General features: G+C 39.7%; 1 protein-coding gene across 1 annotated transcript in view; it reads right to left on the reverse strand.

Moving 5' to 3' along the window:
• The window catches only part of WDR3 (WD repeat domain 3), a 39,823-nt gene that overhangs the window by 16,196 nt on the left and 799 nt on the right, over window positions 1–22,828 (reverse strand). The window contains exons 2-16 of the mRNA XM_068963911.1: window positions 18,781–18,988; window positions 17,328–17,537; window positions 14,842–14,960; window positions 13,067–13,145; window positions 11,834–11,929; window positions 10,800–10,913; window positions 10,541–10,642; window positions 10,016–10,113; window positions 8,621–8,728; window positions 7,887–8,117; window positions 4,795–4,888; window positions 2,964–3,065; window positions 1,655–1,740; window positions 1,350–1,485; window positions 567–623 (exon numbers count right to left, since the gene is read on the reverse strand). Of these exons, the coding sequence (XP_068820012.1) occupies window positions 567–623; window positions 1,350–1,485; window positions 1,655–1,740; window positions 2,964–3,065; window positions 4,795–4,888; window positions 7,887–8,117; window positions 8,621–8,728; window positions 10,016–10,113; window positions 10,541–10,642; window positions 10,800–10,913; window positions 11,834–11,929; window positions 13,067–13,145; window positions 14,842–14,960; window positions 17,328–17,537; window positions 18,781–18,951 (1,803 nt within the window). The 5' untranslated portion in view covers window positions 18,952–18,988. The remainder of the gene's footprint in view (window positions 1–566; window positions 624–1,349; window positions 1,486–1,654; window positions 1,741–2,963; window positions 3,066–4,794; window positions 4,889–7,886; window positions 8,118–8,620; window positions 8,729–10,015; window positions 10,114–10,540; window positions 10,643–10,799; window positions 10,914–11,833; window positions 11,930–13,066; window positions 13,146–14,841; window positions 14,961–17,327; window positions 17,538–18,780; window positions 18,989–22,828) is intronic.

Here is a 22,828-nt window from a genome sequence, read left to right on the forward strand (position 1 = left end):
AAGATAATTGCTTTACAATATTGTGTTGGTTTCTGCCATACATCAACTTGAATCAGCCACAGGTATACATATGTCCCCTCCCTCTTGAACCTCCCTCCCACCTCCCACCCCTTCATACTGCCACTCATAACTAGACACTGCAAAACATATGACTTTGGTCAAGAGACTAAAACTATACACAGTGAAAAATACCATAAATATTGCAAAGTTCCGTTTTCCTTATGAACATTATTATACTTCAGAACAAAGGATGCCTTTTTGAAAATCCTTCACAATTTAGGGTATTCTACCAATTATAGTCCTTTAGACAAGAAAATACTATTTGGGGAATCCAAACCAGATAGTTGGTTATGAGGATTAATTCAGGTATCTGTGAAAACATTCTAAAATGATTAAAGAGATATATACTTAAGGTATGATTATAATAAATACTTCTGTAATTTTTTTAGGATAGTCAGTTATATACCAGACTGAAAAATACTAAAATGAAGCTATCAAGCCAATAAAGAAAAAAACAATTTAGAAAAGATAACTTGTTACTGAGACACTATTTAAATTTTACTTACATAAGAGATGTCCATACATATGACAGGCAGTTTGTGTCCATATAGTGAGAGAAAAAACTAAATATTAAAAAAAAAAAAGAATATAAACAACTCATGTCTGTCTACAAAATGCAGGCATAATTTATCACATGCAGATCTAACCTATAACCTTAAATACAATGCTAAACACTGTCCTGAATTGGTTTTATGTCTGTGTTTCAAAGAAGACGACAAACCACTGAAGGTTGTACCCATACAACTTAGCATACAAACCCTGGGTGCTCTTGCCAAGAACTCTGCAGTATAGTGGAGCCCATGATGCTGCTGAGGCCTATCCCTCAGTCACAACACAGCACAGGGATGTTCTCTGGATCTCTTAGCTGAAGAGTCTGGGTAGCACTTCGTTCACAACAGTACCTCTAGGCCTAATACAGTTCCACCGAGACTCTTCAGTGTAGAGCCCAGTAATCCATATTTTTAAAAGCAACCCAAATGATCCTGATGTACCGCCAAGTGTGGGATCACTGCCTAGGACAGCTAGCAATGCTCTTAAAACTACTGGCTACAATAGGATTTCCTGTTCACAGATTTCTCTGAACATGTGAAATATAACTTGCTTTAAACAAAATTTATGAACCAAAGGATTCTTTCAGAAGTCCAGCCTTCCTAGTGTACTTACAATGTTTTGATTCATAAACAAGCTTTCAAAAAGATACTACTGCTGGAAATAGTCAAGGCCACTTCCCTATAGTCTCAACCCAAGTTCAGTCAGAAAGAACATACCCATAGGCATAACCATCATACCTTTAAAGTGTCAACATAGAAAATTTTCACAGTACAGTCCAGCAAAGACACAGCCAGCAGCTTTTGATTGGGAGAGTAACTGACACACAGAACTTCTTCATCTAGTTGCAAGGTTCGGGTTTGCTTCACAGAAAGTCTAGCACCACAGAAAGCATCAAGAAAAATGAGTATTCTACAAAGGCAGGCAAAGTCTCCCAAGACCCTCTAGAGCTCAACAGAAACACATGCGTCAAAAACCCACTCAGTGGTGCCTTATTTTCACTCCAACAAATGGACACAAATTAAAAAAAAAAAAAAGTACTCACCTTTTCTGGGTACTGTTTTCATCTTTCACCAACTCAAAATCCCAGAACTTGACAGATTTATCTGCACCACCTGTCACAAAGCCACGCTGAAAATCAAAGGACATTTCTGTTAGAAAAGTATCTTAGTACAGAAACTTTGGTTTGACACCTCAAAATAATACAAAAGACCATTTTTATTTAAGGCATGGGATAAGAATTAAGATGTGTGGTTTTTCCTTTAACCCTCTTTCTTGTTCTTTTAGGGCCGCCTCCACAGGTCTTATTTGAGAACTAACTCCTGGCAGTGCCTAAGGTAGTCAGATGATAACTGATGTAAAGTTTTAGTTACACTTTCATTCAGTGTCAGGAAGGAAGACTCAACAAATACTACAGGGTAACACAACAGTCAAAAGAATTTGCTGTGAAGTATTAAACCGGTCTCAGCACATTTTAGGGTTGGCGTAAAGTATAAGGAACACGGAGTAAGAAAACTAGATCTCAAATGTCTATTCTGCTGTTTCAGAGATCTGTAACATAGAAAGAAAAACCTTACAATGATCCTTAGTGTTGCTGAAGAGATAAAGACTACCTAGTTTATAAAACCATTGTGAAAATAATAGTAAATGACATGATGGATGTGAGAACACTTTGGAAAAAAGAACACTCCACAAACCCAAGATGCTAACTACGATTTACATTTTAAAAGCTGCTTTATTTCTGCCCCCAATGGCATTACTCAATCTAAATTCCAGGTTCCATTTTTTCCAAAAATATCTACTTTCAGGGAATGCAGGTTTGCCACTACTGAGGACATTCAAATAAATGGGCCACAATCCCTTCAGGTATTGTCAAAAAAAAAATCTCAAAATGTTCTGAGCAACAAATAGTACTACTTCAGGTCTCCAGAGAGACTCCTTTGAAAGGAAACACACTGCTGTTGACTGGAAAAGGCTCACAAACTGACTGAAACCACTAGACTTGTATAGTCATAGATATACAGACTGAAGGGGGAGCAGAAAAGACTGCTCTATCCTCTGCACTGTGTTGCCCAAGGAAATATTTCCTGAAGAAGTATCACAAATCACAGGGAATGTAGGAGGATAAGTATTGTGATGTCCTGTAGCTCATGAGCAAGAGCAGCTGAACAAGAATTCAGATCCTAGTGACAGCTCTTCATATTGTTAGGCACAAAGTATGGCACCATATACAGAGATTACACAAAGAGTGGACTTTCTTTACATTCCTGTTAGGCAGCAGCAGAACTTGATATAAGAGATGGGAAGTGCAGCCAGAGTACTCAAGTCCAGATCATCACATCTGGTTCAGTTACCTGATCTGGAGAGAGAGACAAGGACCATAAAGCTCCATCGTGTGCATCTATTGTCTCCAGCAGATTTCCTGAGGCCAAGTCATAAAGCTGCAGCTTCCCTGTCTATGGAAGACACAAAATGAACACACCCGCAAACCTCCAAGATGCACATCCACGGTTTCCTAACCAAGCAGCAACAATGTGGTCAACTGCTCAGGAAATGGCTTCCATGGTCTACCTACTGTACTTCCTCTGTGAATAAGTGCTGTTAAATCTTCTATAGACATACGGGTTTAGTCTTGGCAAGGTCACTATACTCTGCAACTATGGAATGGTACAACCTTGTAGAACAGGACCACTGTCACTTCCACTGGTTCCCCCAACTTCAAACAGGAAATATCATGGCCACAGGTGTATCAGAGTAAACATAATAGCAAATGGGGGATTTAAAAACCTTTAAAAATGTAATCAATCCTCTAAGTGGACTAACAACTCCTCTCTATCTAGTGTTGGCTTCCCCTCTAGAATACATTGACAGTAACAAATACCACCTACAACGCTAGGGAGGACAATGAATTTGAAAAAAAAATCGTGGTAGTTTAGAAAACTATCAGCCACGCTTCCTGTTTAGACCCTGTATGTGCTGTAGTCTTGCGGCCAGCACGGAACAGAACACACACAGCGGCCAAGCCTGCTGTGTGCTGAGTCTGTAAACATGTGGTGGAAAGAATGTAAGCAGAAGACTTGAGTCCCAGGGCTGCCTCTCTGACTCTGACTATGGGTAAATTCATCTCCATGAGCCCATTTTTCCATCTGAAAAAAATAGTGGATGAACATTTGGTGAATGAATGAAAAATAAGGGTACTTTTAACTAAAATTTAATGTTCCCTGACATTGACTCTTGAACTCTCTTCAGCTTGTTTTATACTTTTTGGTGGGCAAAAAAAAATATCCATTGTGATAACAGGTTTTCTAATAAAATGCACATATGGCATTGGTTTAAGTAGATAATGACAAATACTTGCAAAGCACTTTTCAAAATATTCCATAGACCTATTACACTTTATTCCCACTACAACCCCGACTATCACCATTCATGCTACTTCCACTGCCAGCTCTTATTAGTTATTTTCTGGGAGCCAGTCTCTGTGCTACATGCTTGCAGACTGTGAGGCAGGTTATTTACATATTTTACTTTCAGATATCAAGGCTTACAGGGTGGAGTAACTTGCCCAACTCATAGCTAGTTGAGTAGAAGAGCTGGGATTCAAACCCAGGCAATTTGGCACAAAAGGCTCTGTCAAAAAGCAAGTGCTACCATCTCCTAATACAGATAAGGAAACACACTAGGAGAAGTTTATGCAACTTGCTCCAAGTTACCCCTTTTGTAGGGGGAAAAATCTGAATCCAAATCCATGTTTGTGCATTCCCTCACGGTTCTCTCCCCATGTGATCACAGCTGAAGACTTGGTCACTTGGTCTCTCTTTACTGAATGCTTCTATCTGCCACACTTCATGCTGCTACTTAATGTATTTTATTAATCTTCTCAAAACATGTGTGCTCATAAAAATATGGATGAAAGGCTGATTGCCAAATTGTTAATGATAGTTATCTTGGGTCATGATTTTAATTTTCTTCATAATTTAACATATGGTTTGGTTTGCAAAAAAAAAAAAAGAAAATAAAACTTAAATAAAAACCTCAAAAAAAAGGGCAATGAACTATCACACTCTGATATTATCCAGCTCTAATACATTTCCCATATGCTAACAAAGGAAGCAGTTGTTTCTTAAACAACTTGAAGAATATTGAGCAGAAAAGTCCCCTAAATCCACGGAAAAGTCTGTTTACCTTTGTTCCTATGACCACCTGCCGATCACCAGGTACAAAGAATGAGCAGAGCGCATATTCACAGGTCATTGTGCGAATACACTGCAGTGTAGATCTGTGAGGAAGAAGGAATAAAGAACTCATATGTTAAGAGAACCTGCTTTTCCACCTGCAAAGTCAGCATGTACATTTAATATTAATACATACTTAGCCACACAGAATGATTGACATGAGAGAAGACAAAGTCTGAATGCATGTGTGCTAAGTCACTTCAGTCATGTTCAACTCATGTTACCCCATGGACTGTACCCACCAGGCTCCTCTGTCCATGGGATTCTGCAGGCAAGAATACTGGAGTGGGTTGCAATGCCATCCTCCAGGGGATCTTCCTGACCCAGGGATCGAACCTGAGTCTCTTATCTCTCCTGCATTGGCAGGCAGATTCTTGACTTAATTATAGTCAGGGAGAAAATAGTAAACGGGCCCTAACTTTGTTTTCTTTATAGGAGGTTCCCAATCCTAAGGAACAGATTCTACAAAAACAAAGCTTAAAAAAGCCATCTGCTGGGTTCAAGAGAACCCGATCTGCTGCTACAAAGAAGTATGTGAGCCCAGAGGACTAAGTCAAATTAGCATATTATATCCCTACAAGTCAAGTTCATTTTATTGGACCATTAACATTCACCCATTCAGCAAATACTCACTCCCTCCAATATGTACTGAATGCCAGGTCCTGTTCCAGGTGCTGGAGATGAGGCAGTGAGTTAAACACAAAAGGCCCCGAATTCCGTAAAGCTTAACATCCTCCGGAAGTGAGACATGTATGGGTGTCTCAGGTGCCAGCAGGTGTTGTGGAGAAACACAGAGCTGGGGGAAGGGGACTCAGAATGCGAGGGGAGGCAGGGGACAGCAGGGTGGCCATGCAATGACAGCAGAGGGAGGACGGCCTGCAGCCGAACGGGAAGCTGGTTCCAGGAAGAAAGAAGAGGGAGCACGAAGGCCACAGCACAGGCACGTTCTTATTGCCTGGAAGCGCTAATGAAAAGGCCAGGGGCTGCAGTGGAGAAGGCAAGAGTGATGAGAGACAGTGGCTGTAAGGATTGTGACTTCCAGTTAGCATTAAATGGAACTCCAGAAGTGATGGAACTTCCATGATAAAAAGATTACATTGGCTGCTGTGCTGAGAACAGACCACAGGGAGCAAGTAAGGAAGCATGGATGCCAGTCAGGAAGCTATTACCATCCAGATGAGAGATGGTGGTGGTCTGAACCCAATCGTGGCAGTGAAGGTGACGAGATGTGGTTGAAATTTCAGGTACATTTTGAAGGTGGCGCTGAGAGGTTTTGTTAATGAATTGGACATAGGACATGAGAGAGAAAATCAAGAATGACTACAAAGATTTGTGCTTTTAACTGCAGGAAGTAGTTATTTACTAAGATGGGGAAGTCTGTAGGAACAGAGGGTAAGGAGGCTATTGAAGAAATGAAGATCACGAATGTGGTTTGGACACAGAAAAGTTTGGGATGCCTAATTAGATATCCAAGGGGTGATACGAAAAGGATTTGGATATGACAGTCTGAAGTTCAGGGAGAGGCTGAGGCTACAGACACAAATTTATGCGTCATCAGCACAGACAGCCACCTGACTAGAGAGCAGAGAAAATAAGTGAAGATAGAGAAAAGGTTCAAAATCTTTGCTCTGAAGCATTTCAACATTTACAGGTCAGTAAAGTTCAAAGGATTCCAGCCAAGACTGAGGAGAACCAGCCAGCAGAAGAAGAGGAAGTAACGAAATTCAGTGTTTCAAAGAGGAAAAAAGTGACCAATTCAAGGAGGGTATCAGATAAAGCTTATCCGTCACTGGATTTAAAAACATGAAGACCACTGATGAGATGACAAGAGCTGCTTTGGTGAAATGCTGGGGATAAAGGCCTGATGAAGAAAAGGCTCAGCAGAAGGGAGAGATAACTAGAGAGAGAGGTAAGGATGAGACAGCATATTCTTTTAAGATGGGAGACACTGTAGCATGCACGTATGCATGCTAAATCACTTCAGTCGTGTCCGACTCTTTGCGACCCTTTGGACTATAGCCCACCAGGCTCCTCTGTCCACTGGATTCTCCAGGCAAGAAACCTGGAGTGGGTTGCCACGCCCTCCTCCAGGGGGTCTTCCCAATCCAAGGATTGAACCCGAGTCTCTTTAATGTCTCCTGCATTGGCAGGCAGGTTCTTGACCACTAGGGCCACCTCAGATATCTTTATGCTGATAGGAATGACCCAACAGAGAAGGAAAATTAATGATGCAAGAGAGGGAGGAAAACTGCCAGAAGTAGATATATATAGGTTGTGATTAACTTTTGGTTAGGAGCACCATCGGTCATAGGAAGGAAGATTATGTGATACAGATGCAGCTAAATTGCCAGTTGTAATGGGAGCATATGAATGTTTCTGGATGATTCCACTACTTTGGCCACCTGATATGAAGAACTGACTCACTGGAAAAGACCCTGATGCTGAGAAAGATTGAAGGCAGGAGGAGAAGGGGACGACAGGGGCTAAGATGGTTGGATGGCATCACCGACTCAATGAACATGAGTTTGAGCAAGCTCCAAGAGTTGGTGATAGACAGGAAAGCCTGGCATGCTGCAGTCCATGGGGTTGCAAAAGAGTAGGACACAACTGAGCGACTGAACTGATTTCTTCAGTGAACTAGAAAACAAGGTCATCAGCTTAAAGGGGCAAGAGGTGTGAGGTATGAGAAGAAAGAAGTATGACAGTCATCTAGGAAAGTGAGGAATTAGAAATCAAGATAAAGTTACTTGAAAGCACTAACAGCCTACTTGAATTTAGAGTAGCTGGTGTGTTTGTGTCTAACCAAGTACAGCAATAAGCTTTAGACATGGAATAAACTTGCATTTTTTGCACCAAATTTAAAAAGGCAATTTTTCCTACTCTAAACTCCACAGGTCTACAGTCAAAATGCACTGAAAATACATTTTCAAGGGACTGTATTTAGGGCCCTAAAGAAAACTAATCATCAAGAGTACTAAAAACTAACTCAAAGGGAAGAAAACTTTACTGAGTAGAGCTACAGATGGGCATCACTTCACAAACCTGTTCCATATCTTAATGGAATCAGCTGCTGCCGAAAGGATAGCAATATTGTCTGAGCTGAATGACAAAGTCCGCACGTCACTGCGATGACCTCCGATGGTAATTCTGTTTGTCCGGATAGGCTGAGAACCCGTCGTGGAAGCATTCAGTGAATATAATTCCACCAAGTTGTTCTGCAGCAGGAAAACCGCCTTTAACTCTCCTTGAGGAGTATGAATCAGGTCAAAGGATCTGCATGAGAAAATATTCAGATGTTCAAATGTTCCAGCAACCATCTTCATTTTCAGCATTAACTTATTTTTAGGAGAAAGGCTTGGCAATGCCCTCCACTTGTAAGTTAACAAGTGTAAAGGATTTTACTTCCAAGAGTGCTCTGAGTATTGGACAGTAGTCAAGTAAGGCTAAGTCCAAGAAACCTGAGCTCAGATACTGGATCTGATTTTCTGTGTATATTTTCTAAGTGACCTAAAATCCTTTCGGAACACAGGCTATCCGTTTTTCTTTGTAATTATAATTAGCAGCAGTAAAGAACTATAAATGAAAAGATAAAAGGCTATCCTAATGAAACAAACAGAAGATGATGAATAAGTGAGGCCATGGTGAGCAGGAGCAACCATTGTGTCCAGATATAATTTGTAGTGACTGCTTACAAACAGCATGAAAAGCTGATACAACTTTGCAGCTTACTATTTCTATAACACTTCAGATACTTCAGCTACTACATTTTCACTCACTTGATTTTGGCAGAAGTTTTCATATTAGCCACCCGTTGGATTTCATCTTGCAAAGTCATTTTGACATTGACTTCAAGGTCTTCTTCCTCCTCATTGCAAGAATTTAATCTAAAGGAAAAAAGAAAAAAAAGAGTATCATCCTATCACTTTTTTAGAAGTTTTGCTATTACTTGAGTCAAGTTTTAGTCTGAGACCAACAACCCATGTGGGAAAGTCATTTAACCACATGGAATTACCATGACAATTAAACAAAGAAGCGTATGTAGAAATGCATTGTGAACCACAATCCAATTATTATAAAGTATTATTCCATCTAACAGGTACCCTTAATAAATGGATTCCAAATGCTGAAGTCCATAAAATTGCTAGGGATGAGTATTCGTAGTTCAAACTATTCCAGTGAAGTGTTTCTGGTAAGCTTATCTATCTTTGGGACTTTTTAGAAAATCCATTAGCCTACACTTAGCAACTCAACCACGTCAAGTAAACCAGAGGTCTCACAAGATCTGCTCCAGCAAATAAAAAATTTAAGAAAGGATGACTTTCTGAGACTTGATAAATTTCAACCACTGAGAAACTGATTTCTATAGCTATAATGACCTATTTAAGGTGATACTGTCCTAAACTTCAATTATGTAACTGTCCAACCAGTGTTCCTTCTCACAGTCCCACAGGTCAGCACCAAGCAACCCAGTCCCCTTCTGTATAGGCTGCTGTCATTGAAGACACACTGCTAGCCTCTCAGAATTAAATCCTTTAGAAAACTGAAAGTCACTCAGTCGTGTTTGACTCTTTGCGACCCCCATGGACTATACAGTCCATGGAATTCTGTAGGCCAGAATACTGGAATAGGTAGGCTTCCCTGATGGCTCAGAGGTTAAAGCGTCTGCCCGCAATGCGGGAGACCCGGGTTCGATCCAGGAAATGGCAACCCACTCCAGTATTCTTGCCTGGAGAATTCCATGGACAGAGGAGCCTGGTGGGCTACAGTCTATGGGGTCGCAAAGAGTCGGACACGACTGAGCGACTTCACTTCACTTAGCCTTTCCCTTCTCCAGCAGATCTTCCTGACCCAGGAATTGAACCAGGGTCTCTACATTGCAGGCAGACTCTTTACCAACTGAGCTATCAGGGAAGCCAAATCATTCAGAAGCTATGTTTAAATATCTGTACTGTCTTTCTAGTTCTGTGTGGTTCTCAGCACAAGATGGTAAGTTATAAAACTATACATAGAAATTAAAACTTGGACTACCAGCACACGTTAAAACCTTCCCTAGCATTTAATAGTAATCGGAAATAGAGTAAATATTCCTTTAAAGAAGCCCCAATTTTTCTATCAGTACAATGTGGCCCACCCAGGGTACTTTATTAGTAGTATATATTAAGAAAACACACTTTGCTCTCTTTTTAGCTTTCTTCATCTTCTTGTCCATTTTCTTCTGAATTTCCTCTTTGGAAAGGATACAAAACACTTCTAGCACAGAATCGGTTCCCTAGAAAAGGAAAAGGCTGATGTGAGTCCAGGAGAGGCAACTTGTTAATTTAGCTTTTTCTCTGTAAGAACATTTCTTTTTCTTCCCTATTGGTATTACTATGGACAATTTAATCTCTCTGTATTGTCATCTCATCTGTAAAGCAGAAATATACCACTTTTTACAGTGTTCCTCTGAAGACTAAATAAGAAGTTAATGTTTTTAAATTGTTTAGAAAAGCAGGGATTTAATCAGTGCTTGCTAATAATAACAGTGATATTAGCAATTACTGTTATGCTAACAGAAGCTAGGGAGTATAGATCCACAAGGTACCATATAATGAAATCTTAAAAGGTCCAAAAAAAATTCACGTCCACACTAAATACTAAATGAGTCTCTGAAAGGAACAGTGGAGTCCTTGTTACTTTCTCCTGAGCCTGATACTCACATGGCAAGCAAGAATCCTGCCTGTCCTGTCGACTGCAAGGTTCACAACTCGGTCCCTTCCTTCCCGCATTATGGATCCAGCTTTTCTGCATGTAAGGATGCGCTGCAGAAGAAGCAAGAAAAAAGGTGAAGCTTAACAGTTACTTCTGTTGACGCCTGAAGATAGGATTCCAAGAAATGCAGGTGACAAACATCATCCCTAAAATGAATACCTTCCCAGCATTCAACTCAACTAAAAGTAAGAAACAAAAATGAATTACATCCTCAGGAGCTTCATCCATCTCAGGGGTACCATCCTCTGCTTCATGTGAGTCCTGTATACCAGGAGAAGATTCTTTGATTTTCTTGGGTTCTGGTTCTTCTGGGTCTTCAATCTGTTTTTATAAAAATGGGAAAATAAAAAGTGAAATAATTAGTTCTAGGAGGTGACTTTTAACCCTAATGACTTAGAAACCTGTCTTCATGGCTACTGATAACTTCCATTTAGTGACCTCTCTGATCAAGCCTCTTTGATGGCAGCACACTTATCAGAATATATTAAAAGCAGACTATGTCAAACACAAACAAAACATTATTCATCATACAAGTTTTAATAACTTCCCATAGTATAAGGACTATTGTTCCATAACAAACTGAAGAAATGATGACCTCATTAATTTTAAAACATTCTAAGGTGAAAGATCTACTATATTCTAGAAGGAAGGATTCAAATTAGCATTACAAATTGCAAATGCACTGTATGAGAGGTTACATTTTCTGCTTATATAAAGAAAAGATATCTAGCCTACTAATGTAGAACCCATCAGAATGGCTACTGGATACACCACATATCTCACCCCAGTTAAACCCTGGATAAAAGGTACATGACCTTTTATCCACACAAAATCTTTGAGGATCGAGAAAAAGTTATAGATCTTCTCAGAAAATATGTATTTATATAAACATACAGAAATTCTACATAGATATTTGTTTGAGAGAAGAGGGTCACAGATATCCTGAAGTCCATCCATGGACACCTGAAGATCAAGGAATATCAAGCTAAGGGCCCTATAAACTAAAACATTAACATTACCAAGAGCTGTAAGCCTAAAGCTATTGTTCTTCCAAGTGCAAATGAGCATAGAAATAAAACAGAATGAAGGAAAAAAAATTGTGTGGAAGTCACAGGTTATCAGTAAGAGAAAATTCCAATACAACATGTAAGTACTCAGTAATTACATCTGATTCTAAATTCAACAAAACTATGAAACTGCTGAAACATGACACTGCCCGTGATCAGAAAATAAGCAATTACCTCTTGTAGATAAGATATGTCCCAAGCCCTCAGTTCACTGTCAGAAGCCCCAGTGATAAGTCGCTTTTCTTCGGACACCAGAACCAACCCCCATACCTGGAGAGCATAAGAAAACTCAAATAATACGATTTAAGGGAATCCAGGATGTAGGACATGACATCCCAAAAATCTAAGTACACTAGTCAAATCACTTTGGCACTGCAAAGTCTAATATTAAGGGCAACCTTTTCAAAAGACACTAAAAGAAAGCTCACTTTTAGAAAGAAAATGATCTAGGGTAGAATTGTTGTTTATGTGGCAACTAGCAGTTTCTCTGTAATTTCCTATCCTTAAATTTAGATAATGGCTGTTCAGAATAAATCCTAATTAGAAGCCACTCAAGTGATAATTTTTAAGTCTGGCACTTCTTTGCTTTCAGCAGTGCTTACAAATAAAAGGTGCTCCATTAATGTCTATCAGAGTATCATTTTTAGACTCAAACATGCATGAATAAACAGTGAAAATAACAGTATTGTTGCAAATCAACAAAAAAGTCTAATTTGCTTTTCCTCCTTATTATGTATATCCCTCATGCATTCTAGGGTGTATATGCACACGCACATACATATATATACACGTATAAATCTATATAACTGAGCTATAATTTACATTATTAGCTAAAGGCATATAACACTGTGATTCAATTTTTATATATTCTGAAATGATCAACACAGTAAGACGAGTTACCATTCCATTGACATACAAAATTGTTACAATATTATTGACTATGTACCCTATATATGCATTACATCCCACAACTGGAAGTTTTTACCCCTAATTCACCTTCGCCTCTGCCTAATATGAACAAAGCACAGAGGATGCAAAGATGTAAAATAGTCCCTATCTCTATGGAACATATCTATGTTCAGGTAACTGCTATAATGGCTATAATTTGCTATTTACATGTCACCAGGCCAGGCATTATACATGCAGTATCACTATACTTCCCTACAGTCATAAAGGTGGACACTTATAATTTAAAGTGATGAAACCCATATTCATGGGTTAAAAACTAACATAAGGCCAATATCTACTAAATGCCAGAGCAGCTCTATCTGCTCTGATGGTTGGCACTTTGTCCACCATACCAACTTCTTTCAAGACAGGACATACCAATTATTGTTAGCAGTGAAAAAATGCTCTCTCCCTTTCTGCCTTGCCATTCTTGCCCTGGCCCCATAACCCTACACGTACCTCAGTTCGGTGGCCAACCATTGTTTTAAAACAGTGCTGGGTATCAAGGTCCCACCATTTCACCATGGTATCTTTCCCACTAAAAGAAGAAATAGGAAAAAAAAAATCTTGTTAGGAAGAATCAAATGAATATGAAGATCAAGGACTCATTTGTTGCCTTAAAAAGACATAATACATAGCAATTATGTCTAATGTTAATATTTACCTTTCTTTTAAAAAAAGAATCCTAACTCTCAAAACACTCCTTTCCTGGCAAGAACTGAGTCAATGAAAAGCCATGGACTCTTCACTGATTATAGCCACCCAACTTCCTTTCCCCTCTATAAAAGTGCTCTTTTTCCCTTGCTGAGTGGGAATGAAATGGCAATTTGCTGGGGGGGTGGGGTAAGAAAAAAAGAATCCTAATTCTCTATATGGCTATTCTGAGGTAGAAAAATAAAACGTCCCCAAAATAACCTTGAATTCAGAGTGCTACAGAACATAAAACTTGGGCTGTTACACATCATTTCCATAGCCACAGCATCAACATTCCTTCATCTGTCTAACTCAGAAAGAGCGTAGCCTCTCTTGCTCCCTTATCTTCCAATGTTCAGCTAGTCTCCAGGTCCTGAAAATGCCTCCTCTGGGAAGTCTCTAAGCCTTGATTCCTTCCAATCCACTTCTGTACACAAACCTGATTCTAAGTACTATTGCCTGAATTATTTTATATTTTAATAACTTATGTGGTCTCTGCCTATTCCTGTTACCTCATCACATCCAATATACCCCTGGCAGATAATCTCGATTTTCTAACTTTGCACTAACTCAAGATTCTCTATGAAATCAAAATCAAGCTCTTCGGCACCATTCCCCAAACCTCCCATTTACTGGCTCTTAATCTCCTGCCTCAAATGCCTGTTCTCTGCTTCTTCACCAGTAGAAATCTACCATAATGCTGGTACCCGATTTACAAAACCTTTCCTATACAATCCTACCTCCCAGTGTCATTTGCTTTTCCTTACATCCCCTAAGCTATCAGGTGTATGTATATTCTAGCAGAACTGTAGAGTCACTGCCTCGTGTTATCTGAACAAGACACGCTACCACCCCTGTATCCTACCCCACAGGGACAAATCCACCATTTGGACAGCTTTTTGTGCTGCTCCTCTACATTGCTTCTGGTTCTTCTGTGGGTCTTACTAATTACTATGGTCCTTCTAATTACTGCCTGGCAACATTTTGGATCTCAAACTTTCCTGGGTAGCCATTCCTTAGGAATGGTAACTATTACATTTAGGCTGAACTATATGAAACTGCTGGTATCTGACATATCACTTTTAACCCATACAAATGGTTCAACCTATTAGATGTTCAGGAGCCCTAAGTATGGAGTAAATATATCTCTTTTAAAGAGGCAGGTTAAAACAAACATTTAGTAGTCACATCTGCCCACTGTTCCATATTCGGTTTTCCTGACTTTCTAGGGATCCAGAAAATAGACAGTTCATGCATCTGTCAGAGTTAAGGAACATGGAAAAGCTGGTATCAAGGGGAAATAATGACAAATCAGAAAAAGGAATTAAAAAATGCTATAAAGAACTCTGCACAGCATCCATGATACTGTTGGGGAGGGGAGGCAGGGGAAGAGGAAAGCAGAGAGAAGAGGAAACTAGCACCTGAGCTTGAGTGCAGTGTGAAGAAACGAGTAAGGAATCAAGCAAATTCCTTCTGTGAAAGCCTCACTGTGAACTCACCTAGAAAAAGAACTGGACCCGAAACTGTTACTACTACTTTACCTCGTAACCAGCAGGTTCTTTTCTCGTAGAAACAATGCTTGTGTGATGGCGTCCTTGTGTCCCTTTAGACGGTAGAGGCCACTCTCATTGATCACATCCCACACAATAACATCCGTGTCCTAAAGGAATCAAATCAATAGAAGAACTTTATCACATAACGCCTAACTTGACTAACAGGGTGTAATATTCATATTAGAAAGTTGATATGTAGTTCTTATAGAAAACTTAGAAAGCATACAGAAAAATAGAGAAGAAACAAACACCAGCTGATTTCACCACCCAGACATGATCAACATAGATATTTTGTGTACACTGCTCCAGTCTTTGTGTGTACATACATGCTGTTAATTGAGATCACGCTATTACTATCGTTTTAGAACCTTCTTTTTCTCCTTTAATATATTTCTCTATTTCCACATCATTACAGACTCTTCTCATTTTAATAGTCATGTAGTAACCAACCTTAAGGATATATCATTATTTATTTTAAATTTTTTTTCTATTTCAGCTATTTAGGTAGTTACCAATTTCTGCTCTTATAAATATGTGGAAATGACCATTCTTGTACATCAATCTTTTATATATCTCTGATCAGAATAAAGACTAAAAACGGACATTCTTGGGTTAAAAGGTATTTTTTTCTATTTTAATACCTTTAAATAGAATAATAATTTTAATGGAATTTAATTTGAAATTCAGGGTGATCTCCAGAAAGGTTGCACCAATTTAAAGGTCCACAGGCGCTATGGGTGACAAGGCCAGTTTTCTCATCCCTTCAGCACTGGGTATTATCAGCTGCTCAAAAACCACTGCCAATTTTACAAGTTGAAAGGCTACCTCAATATCTGATCTGCATTTCTGAATACCAATGAGAAATTCTGTACGTCCTCTGTGGTGATTACTGGCCTTTCTGTGCCTCCTGTGCACTGTCAAGTCAGGTCTTTCATCTTCCTTTGGGTCTTATTTACTTGTTTGTTGTTATTAAGACATGATATTAATATTTGCCTTTTATACTAGAACTATGAAATACTTTCCCTTTTTCATTGTCCTTTATTTTTTCCAGTTTTACTTAATGATTGACATATATCACTGTATAAGTTTAAGGCATACAGCATGATGGTTTAACTTACATATCTTTTGAAATGATTACCATAATAGATTCAGCTAACATCCATCTTCTCATTTAGATCCATTAAAAAGAGAAAAAATTTCTCCATGTGATGAAAACTCTTAGGATTTACTCTTAACAACTTTCTTATATTGTTTTAATGTTTTAAAATACATTGTAAATATTCAAATATTAAGCATTCAAATTTTCCTTTCTAATTTATTTTCTTACTGATAGGCTTGAAGTCTTTTCATCAGATTGATATCAGATATTTTATCACCTTGATATCAGATATTTATTTATATATCTTCCAGTTTACTTAAAATACCATGATTTAATATTTAAGTCTTTGAGAAATTTTTTGGTACATGGCATGAGGTAAAGTTTTAACATAGAATTCCCCACATGGTGAGCCAATTGTTTAAGTACTACTTCAGAAGTAGCCCATCGTTTTTCTACTCCACAATGTCACCTTTAAAATAAACTAATTAGGAAATATACATATACACACACACTAACTAGGTATATCAAGTGGATATGTTTCTTGTATTCCCATTTGGTTGCAATAATCTGACTATTTTGTATTAATGCCAGCTTGAGATAACATATTATAAATTATGACTTCATAATGCATTGTGGTATCTGAAACCTCTTAAAAAAAATCCAACCCTAAAAAAAAAATCAGGAACCCTTTTATTAATTTTTCCCAAAACTCTGTTTATTATTCATTTGTTTTCACACATGTGCTTTTAAATCATTTGGTCATGTTCAAAAACAAAAAAAATCTTTGGTATATTTAATCATTTTATCTATATAAACCAATTAGAACATAGGAGTATCATCTCAACACTTCGTCTTGCCATTCAAGAACATGGCCTGTGTCTCTAGTCATTGAAGTCTTTGTTACATTCTTCAGTAAAGTTTCACAGTATTTTTGTGTCCATTACTTAACACACAATTGTAAATGGAATCATTTACATTCTATTTTCTACCTGATGACTGAGATACAGGAAAGTGAGATATTTTACCAAAATGAATGGCCAAGAAGCATCATTTTGACTCTGCCTTTCCAATGTTTCATCCACCCACTTGTGTACTGTTTTGGGTAGGCAAATGTACAACGATGTCACATGGTAATTATCATGGACAGCTTCATCTTGTTCCCATATTTTACAGGCTTTAATCAGAGAATCTGACAGGAAACAAAATGGACCACCCAATTCAAACCCATCCTTCTCACTCTATACTACCACTGATACTGTTTTGTACACAGAGTGCCCACTGTTTCAACCAACAATTTTTGTGAACAACCTGCTTCAGCATTAGTGTTATGCTCCTTTGCCAGATCAAAGTCAGGGCACCTAATTCAAGGTCTCACCTTGGATCCAGAAGCCAGCCTGCCTCCTAGCTGATCATACTTCAAGGATGTGATGGCTGCTTTATGTCCATTGAAGGTCACATTTCCTTCTCCACTCAGCAGACTGAAAATTCGGATAGATCCATCCTCATAACCAACAGCTAAGTGCAGCCCATCTGGGGAAGGGCACAGACAAGTGACTTCATGTTTAAGCCCCTGAAGGATGAGGATCTGAAATAATAAAAATTGAAAATAATGTAGAGGAGTTAAGCATGTCATCCAGGAAAAAGTGTGGGACTAATCAGGCACAGTGAAATTAAAAGCATCAATAATTCCAAATCACTCTTCTGAATAATAATGAAACTCTGCATTCTGTCTCAAGTTCTTTATTACAGAAACTACTATTTGCACTGGGTAATGAAACATTCAAGAAAATTCAAGTAAAGCTATACTACACTATTTCTCCAAAGCTCTACATTAGCATAATACATGCCAAAATTTCCCAGGCAAAGGAATAAATTCCTAAGCCCTTATTCTATGTCAACACCAAATGATTTTCCATAAAGGCTTATAAACACATCCTTGCTTTAACTGAGCTTCATCTCAGAAACCAATGTGCATGGCACTAGAGTGCTACAGTGGTTTATCCCCAAGGGACTTTGAGGGACAATAAGTATCAAAGTATTAACCTGGTGGGAGTCTCAAAGAGAGTGGACAAGATCAAAATGCCTGTATTTGCTTTGGCAGAAGTGGTAGATTTAGGAATTCAGAGTTATACAAAATATCAAAGGCTAGTTTAACAACCTTGTGGCCTCATCTGCATAACATTCAGTCAACATGTTCCTTTTAAATGCCTAATATTCTGTAACGGCTTCCCTGATGGCTCAGGGGTAAAGAATCCACCTGCAATGAAGGAGATGCAAGTTCGATCCCTGGGTTGGGAAGATCCCCTAGAGAAGGAAGTGGCAACCCATTCCAGTATTCTTGCCTGGAAAATCCCATGGACAGAGAAGCCTGGCAAGCTACAGTCTATGGAGTTGCAAAAGAGTCAGACACGACTTAGCGACTAAAACAACTATAACGATTCTACAATTAGTTCTGAGGGCAAGTAGAAGTTGAAGAGTGGAGAACTGACGGAGAAAAACAATGAATAAAAATGAAAAACAATGGTGGGAATAATGATTACAAATAATTACCTGGTAACATCACTACAAAGAAATACCTAAGAGATAAGCTCCTATTTCGTTGTGCTTTTCAGAGTTTAGTGCAGAAGAACACAATAGAATCTTTTCTATTGTTTTCTATTTCACAATACAATACCTGGCTATCCAGATCCAAAGACTAAAAAAAAAAATTTCTAGAGGCACACACGTTAAAAAAAAAAACCTGTGCATAATAAGACAGACCTCTCCCACCTCTGCCTCCGCCCTCAAATACCCATAAATAGTATCAACCTGGATGACTGCTGGCTTACCTTCTCTCCTTTCCTTAAGTCCCAGATGAAAACATGTTCACAGGCTGGTACTGCCACATAGCGTCCTTTTTCACCACGAAGTGTCACAAAGACAATGTTACCTTTTTGGCTGCCAATAAGGCCAAAGACTGCACTGGCAACATAGCGCAGGTACTGCTTGGTGAGTCCCATGTTTTAACATCTGATACCGCAAGTGAGGCAGCTGCACCTACAAAGAAGATTCAGTACTTCAGGCACCTTGGTTCTGCTGAGTTGGTGAACACCAGCTATTCATCACGGAGAAGGCAACGGCACCCTACTCCAATACTCTTGCCTAGAAAATCCCATGGATGGAGGAGCCTGGTAGGCTGCAGTCCATGGGCTCACGAAGAGTCAGACACAACTGAGCGACTTCACTTTCACTTTTCACTTTCATGCATTGGAGAAGGAAATGGCAACCCAGTCCAGTGTTCTTGCCTGGAGAATCCCAGGGACGGGGGAGCCTGGTGGGCTGCCGTCTATGGGGTCGCAGAGTCGGACACGACTGAAGCGACTTAGCAGCAGCAGCAGCAGCAGCAGCAGCTATTCATCATGTGCTTCAAAGCCTTTGACCCTGTGGCTGCTAAAGCTTCATTTACTCTGAATATACCATTGACATAAACTACCTGAACAGCTTCATTTTTTATTCACGGGTGACTCAACATGTCATCTCTCATTCCTCAAGTTTCAAATTGGTCACACCGTCATGCCCAACTCACTAATATCTGACAGTTGTTTAGGCTTCGGTGCACCTGAACAATTTGCTTCTGCCCCCCAGGTTCAACCACCAAAGATTTTACACTGAGATTGACAGTCTCAGACTGAAAATATTTATTAGTGAGCATTTATTGTAAACCTATTAATAATTAGACAGGCACTGATCTAGATGCTAGAGATACGGTGTTGAGCAAAACAAAAATGCCTCATCTCGTGTCACTTATCTTTGAGCGCAGCAGCTCTAAAACTCCAGAATGTATCTAAATCACCCAGGCGGTTATGAAAACAGATAGTAGGAACGATCTCCACCTCACCTCCCTAGTGTCTATTTCTGATTCAGTAGGTCTGGGGTGGGGCCCAAGATTTTTCAGGTCTGACAAGTTCCCAGGTGATGCTGCTGCAGTTCCTCATTTTCAGAAGTACTGTAACATGTGTAGGTTGATCCTTGATTTCCAAATCAGGGCAGCCACCTTCCCTTGGAACAGAAAAATAATACAAGCTGCACACTATCTTTGACAGATGCCGTCGTTCCTGTGTGACTGAGGAGGACACTCTGTGTGTGCTGTGTGATAGCTGCTCAGTCATATCCGACTCTTTGCAACCCCACAGACTGTAGCCTTCCAGGCTTCTCTGTGAACACTGAAGTGGACTGCCATGTCCTCCTCCAAGGGAGCTTCCCAACCCAACAATCAAACCCAGGTCCCCCGCAATGCATGCAGATTCTTTATGGACTGAGCCACCAGGGAAACCCGAAACTGCCAAGTCAGACAATACTCCCCTCCATCTGCCTACTGTTTATAGAAAAACTTTAGTCTCCTAAAGTTCCCTGAGTTCCAAAGAGCAAATTTAATCAAAAGTAAGAAATGAAGAAACAAAGAAATTAATCAAGACAAAATATTAATAATTTAGCCATTAAACAAAATCAAGGACCTTTAGTTTCTTCTCAAGGGCTATACAGATGATACTGAGTCATATCCTTGAGCTATTTCACAGATACTGATATCCCCACCAGGAGGAAGAAGTCAACTGCATGCTGACCACCAGCACTTACACCCCAAACTGGCTGGACCAGGTTGATGGTGTTGGTTCCCAATTACCACTCCACCAGTTGATTGCACATCCCACCTCCTCTCCCTCATTTTGTCTTTAAAAACATTTCTTTGAAAGCCAACTGTGTGTGTGTATGCGCACACATGCGGATTGCCTCCCCTGCCCCCCCACCCCACCCCACATTCTCCTTGTTTGGGCTCACAATATAAATGTTGCACTCTCCCTCAGCACAATCCCATGTCAGGAGATTAGCTTGAGAGCTCATGGGTGAGCAGATCCAAGTTTGGTTTGGTAACAACTGAATCAAATTCACTGAAACACTATATTATGGAGGAAAGAGACAACAAGTGGAGATAACAAGCTTGTCTGTTGTATGGAAATATGAAAAGTGTTCCCTGAAACACCTGTGCAACTAAAAACCACAATACTAAACAGTTTTCAGAGCTGTTTTTTTTGTTGTTGGTGGTGGTTCACTTTGGTTTAATGCTACAGGGTGTCTCTTTCAGAGTACAACCTCTTCTTTTAGTCTACTTTAACAGGGAAATATTCAATGCTTTTACTAATATTCCTCTTCACTGATATTTTAATGACCACCCACTGGCTTCATTTTTCTTCTAGGAACCAGCATCAGTTCAGTTCAGCTCAGTCGCTCAGTCGTGTCCGACTCTTTGCGACCCCATGAATCACAGCACACAAGGCCTCCCTGTCCATCACCAACTCCTGGAGTTCACTCAAACTCATGTCCATCGAGTCGGTGATGCCATCCAGCCGTCTCATCCTCTGTCATCCCCTTCTCCTCCTGCCCCCAATCCCTCCCAGCATCAGAGTCTTTTTCAATGAGTCAGCTCTTCGCATGAGGTGGCCAAAGTACTGGAGTTTCAGCTTTAGCATCATTCCTTCCAAAGAACACCCAGGACTGATCTCCCTCAGAATGGACTGGTTGGATCTCCTTGCAGTCCAAGGGACTCTCAAGTCTTCTCCAACACCACAGTTCAAAAGGACCAACATAAAGGCAGTTAAAAATGAAGGAAAGATAATATTAACATGGCAATAATGCTCTTAACCTAGGCCATTTGATCAGTTCTTTCCCAGTTTGTCTTACTCTCCCGGCCCCAGTGCCTTATCTTTAACTGTTTTTTGGAAGTCTCTGACCATCTACCACAGTACCTTCCCTGGAGACTTCTTATAGCATGCCTAGGCCCAGGGACTCCCACATCTCTATTTCCAGTCCTGCCCACAGACGTAATATGAACTACAGAGCTCTGAGAACTTATCAGACATCTCCATCCAAATACCTTACACTGTCACATTTAGTATGTATAAAAACACCTAACTTGCTTCCTGAACCCTATTCATTTTTTTTCTGGCTCTGCAACACACAACTCTCCAAGCCATTCAGGTGCAAAACTTTGTAGTAACCTGAAGTGACTTAGCAGCAGCAGTGGCTCATTAATAATATTATTTAAGCAACCAATACATTAAGAGTGCTTACTATCTGGTAACTAATACATAAAATGTATATAACTGAGTAAACATGCAGATAATTACATATAGTAGTTGAGTTAATTAAGTGGGTTAATACATGTAAACTGAAAGTCACGTAGTTGTGTCCAACTTTTTGCGACCCCCATGGACGATACAGTCCATGGACTTCTCCGTCAGAATACTGGAGTGGGTTGACTTTCCCGTCTCCAGGGGATCTTCCCAATGCAGGGATTGAACCCAGGTCTCTCTCACTGTGGGCAGATTCTTTACCAGCTGAGCCACAAGAAAAGCCAGAGAAAACCAGAGTGGGTAAACTATCCCTTCTCCAGGGGATTTACCCTACCCAGGAATTAAACCACGGTCTTCTGCACTGCAGGCAGATTTTTTACCAACTGAGTAAAGGCTATCAGGGAAGCTCTAACACATGTAAAGCACTTTTAAAAGTCCTTCACAATTACCTTGCACAGTACTATTCTTACCCCATTTTACAGACAAGGAATCTAGGCAGAGAGATGCGAAATAGCTAGCCCAACATCATTCAGTTGGTTTTAAATGCCAAAGCCAGGTTAGAATCTAAACTCCAGCAAATTTCTTCTTTTAACCACTAAACTACTTCTCTTTGCCTCTGTCCTCTCTCTTCAGAAACTTGTTTCTCTGAAGTGGGATCCTTTCTCTCTTTCCACTTCTTTCTGTTTCAGCTCTTTATCGCTGGGTTCCGGCACTAATTTTCTATGTAGCACTCCCACCTCCATGGTTTTCATTCTTTCCTTTTTAAAAG

The sequence above is a fragment of the Capricornis sumatraensis genome, chromosome 2 (assembly GCF_032405125.1).
Source record: "Capricornis sumatraensis isolate serow.1 chromosome 2, serow.2, whole genome shotgun sequence".
In the NCBI taxonomy this organism is placed as follows: domain Eukaryota; kingdom Metazoa; phylum Chordata; class Mammalia; order Artiodactyla; family Bovidae; genus Capricornis; species Capricornis sumatraensis.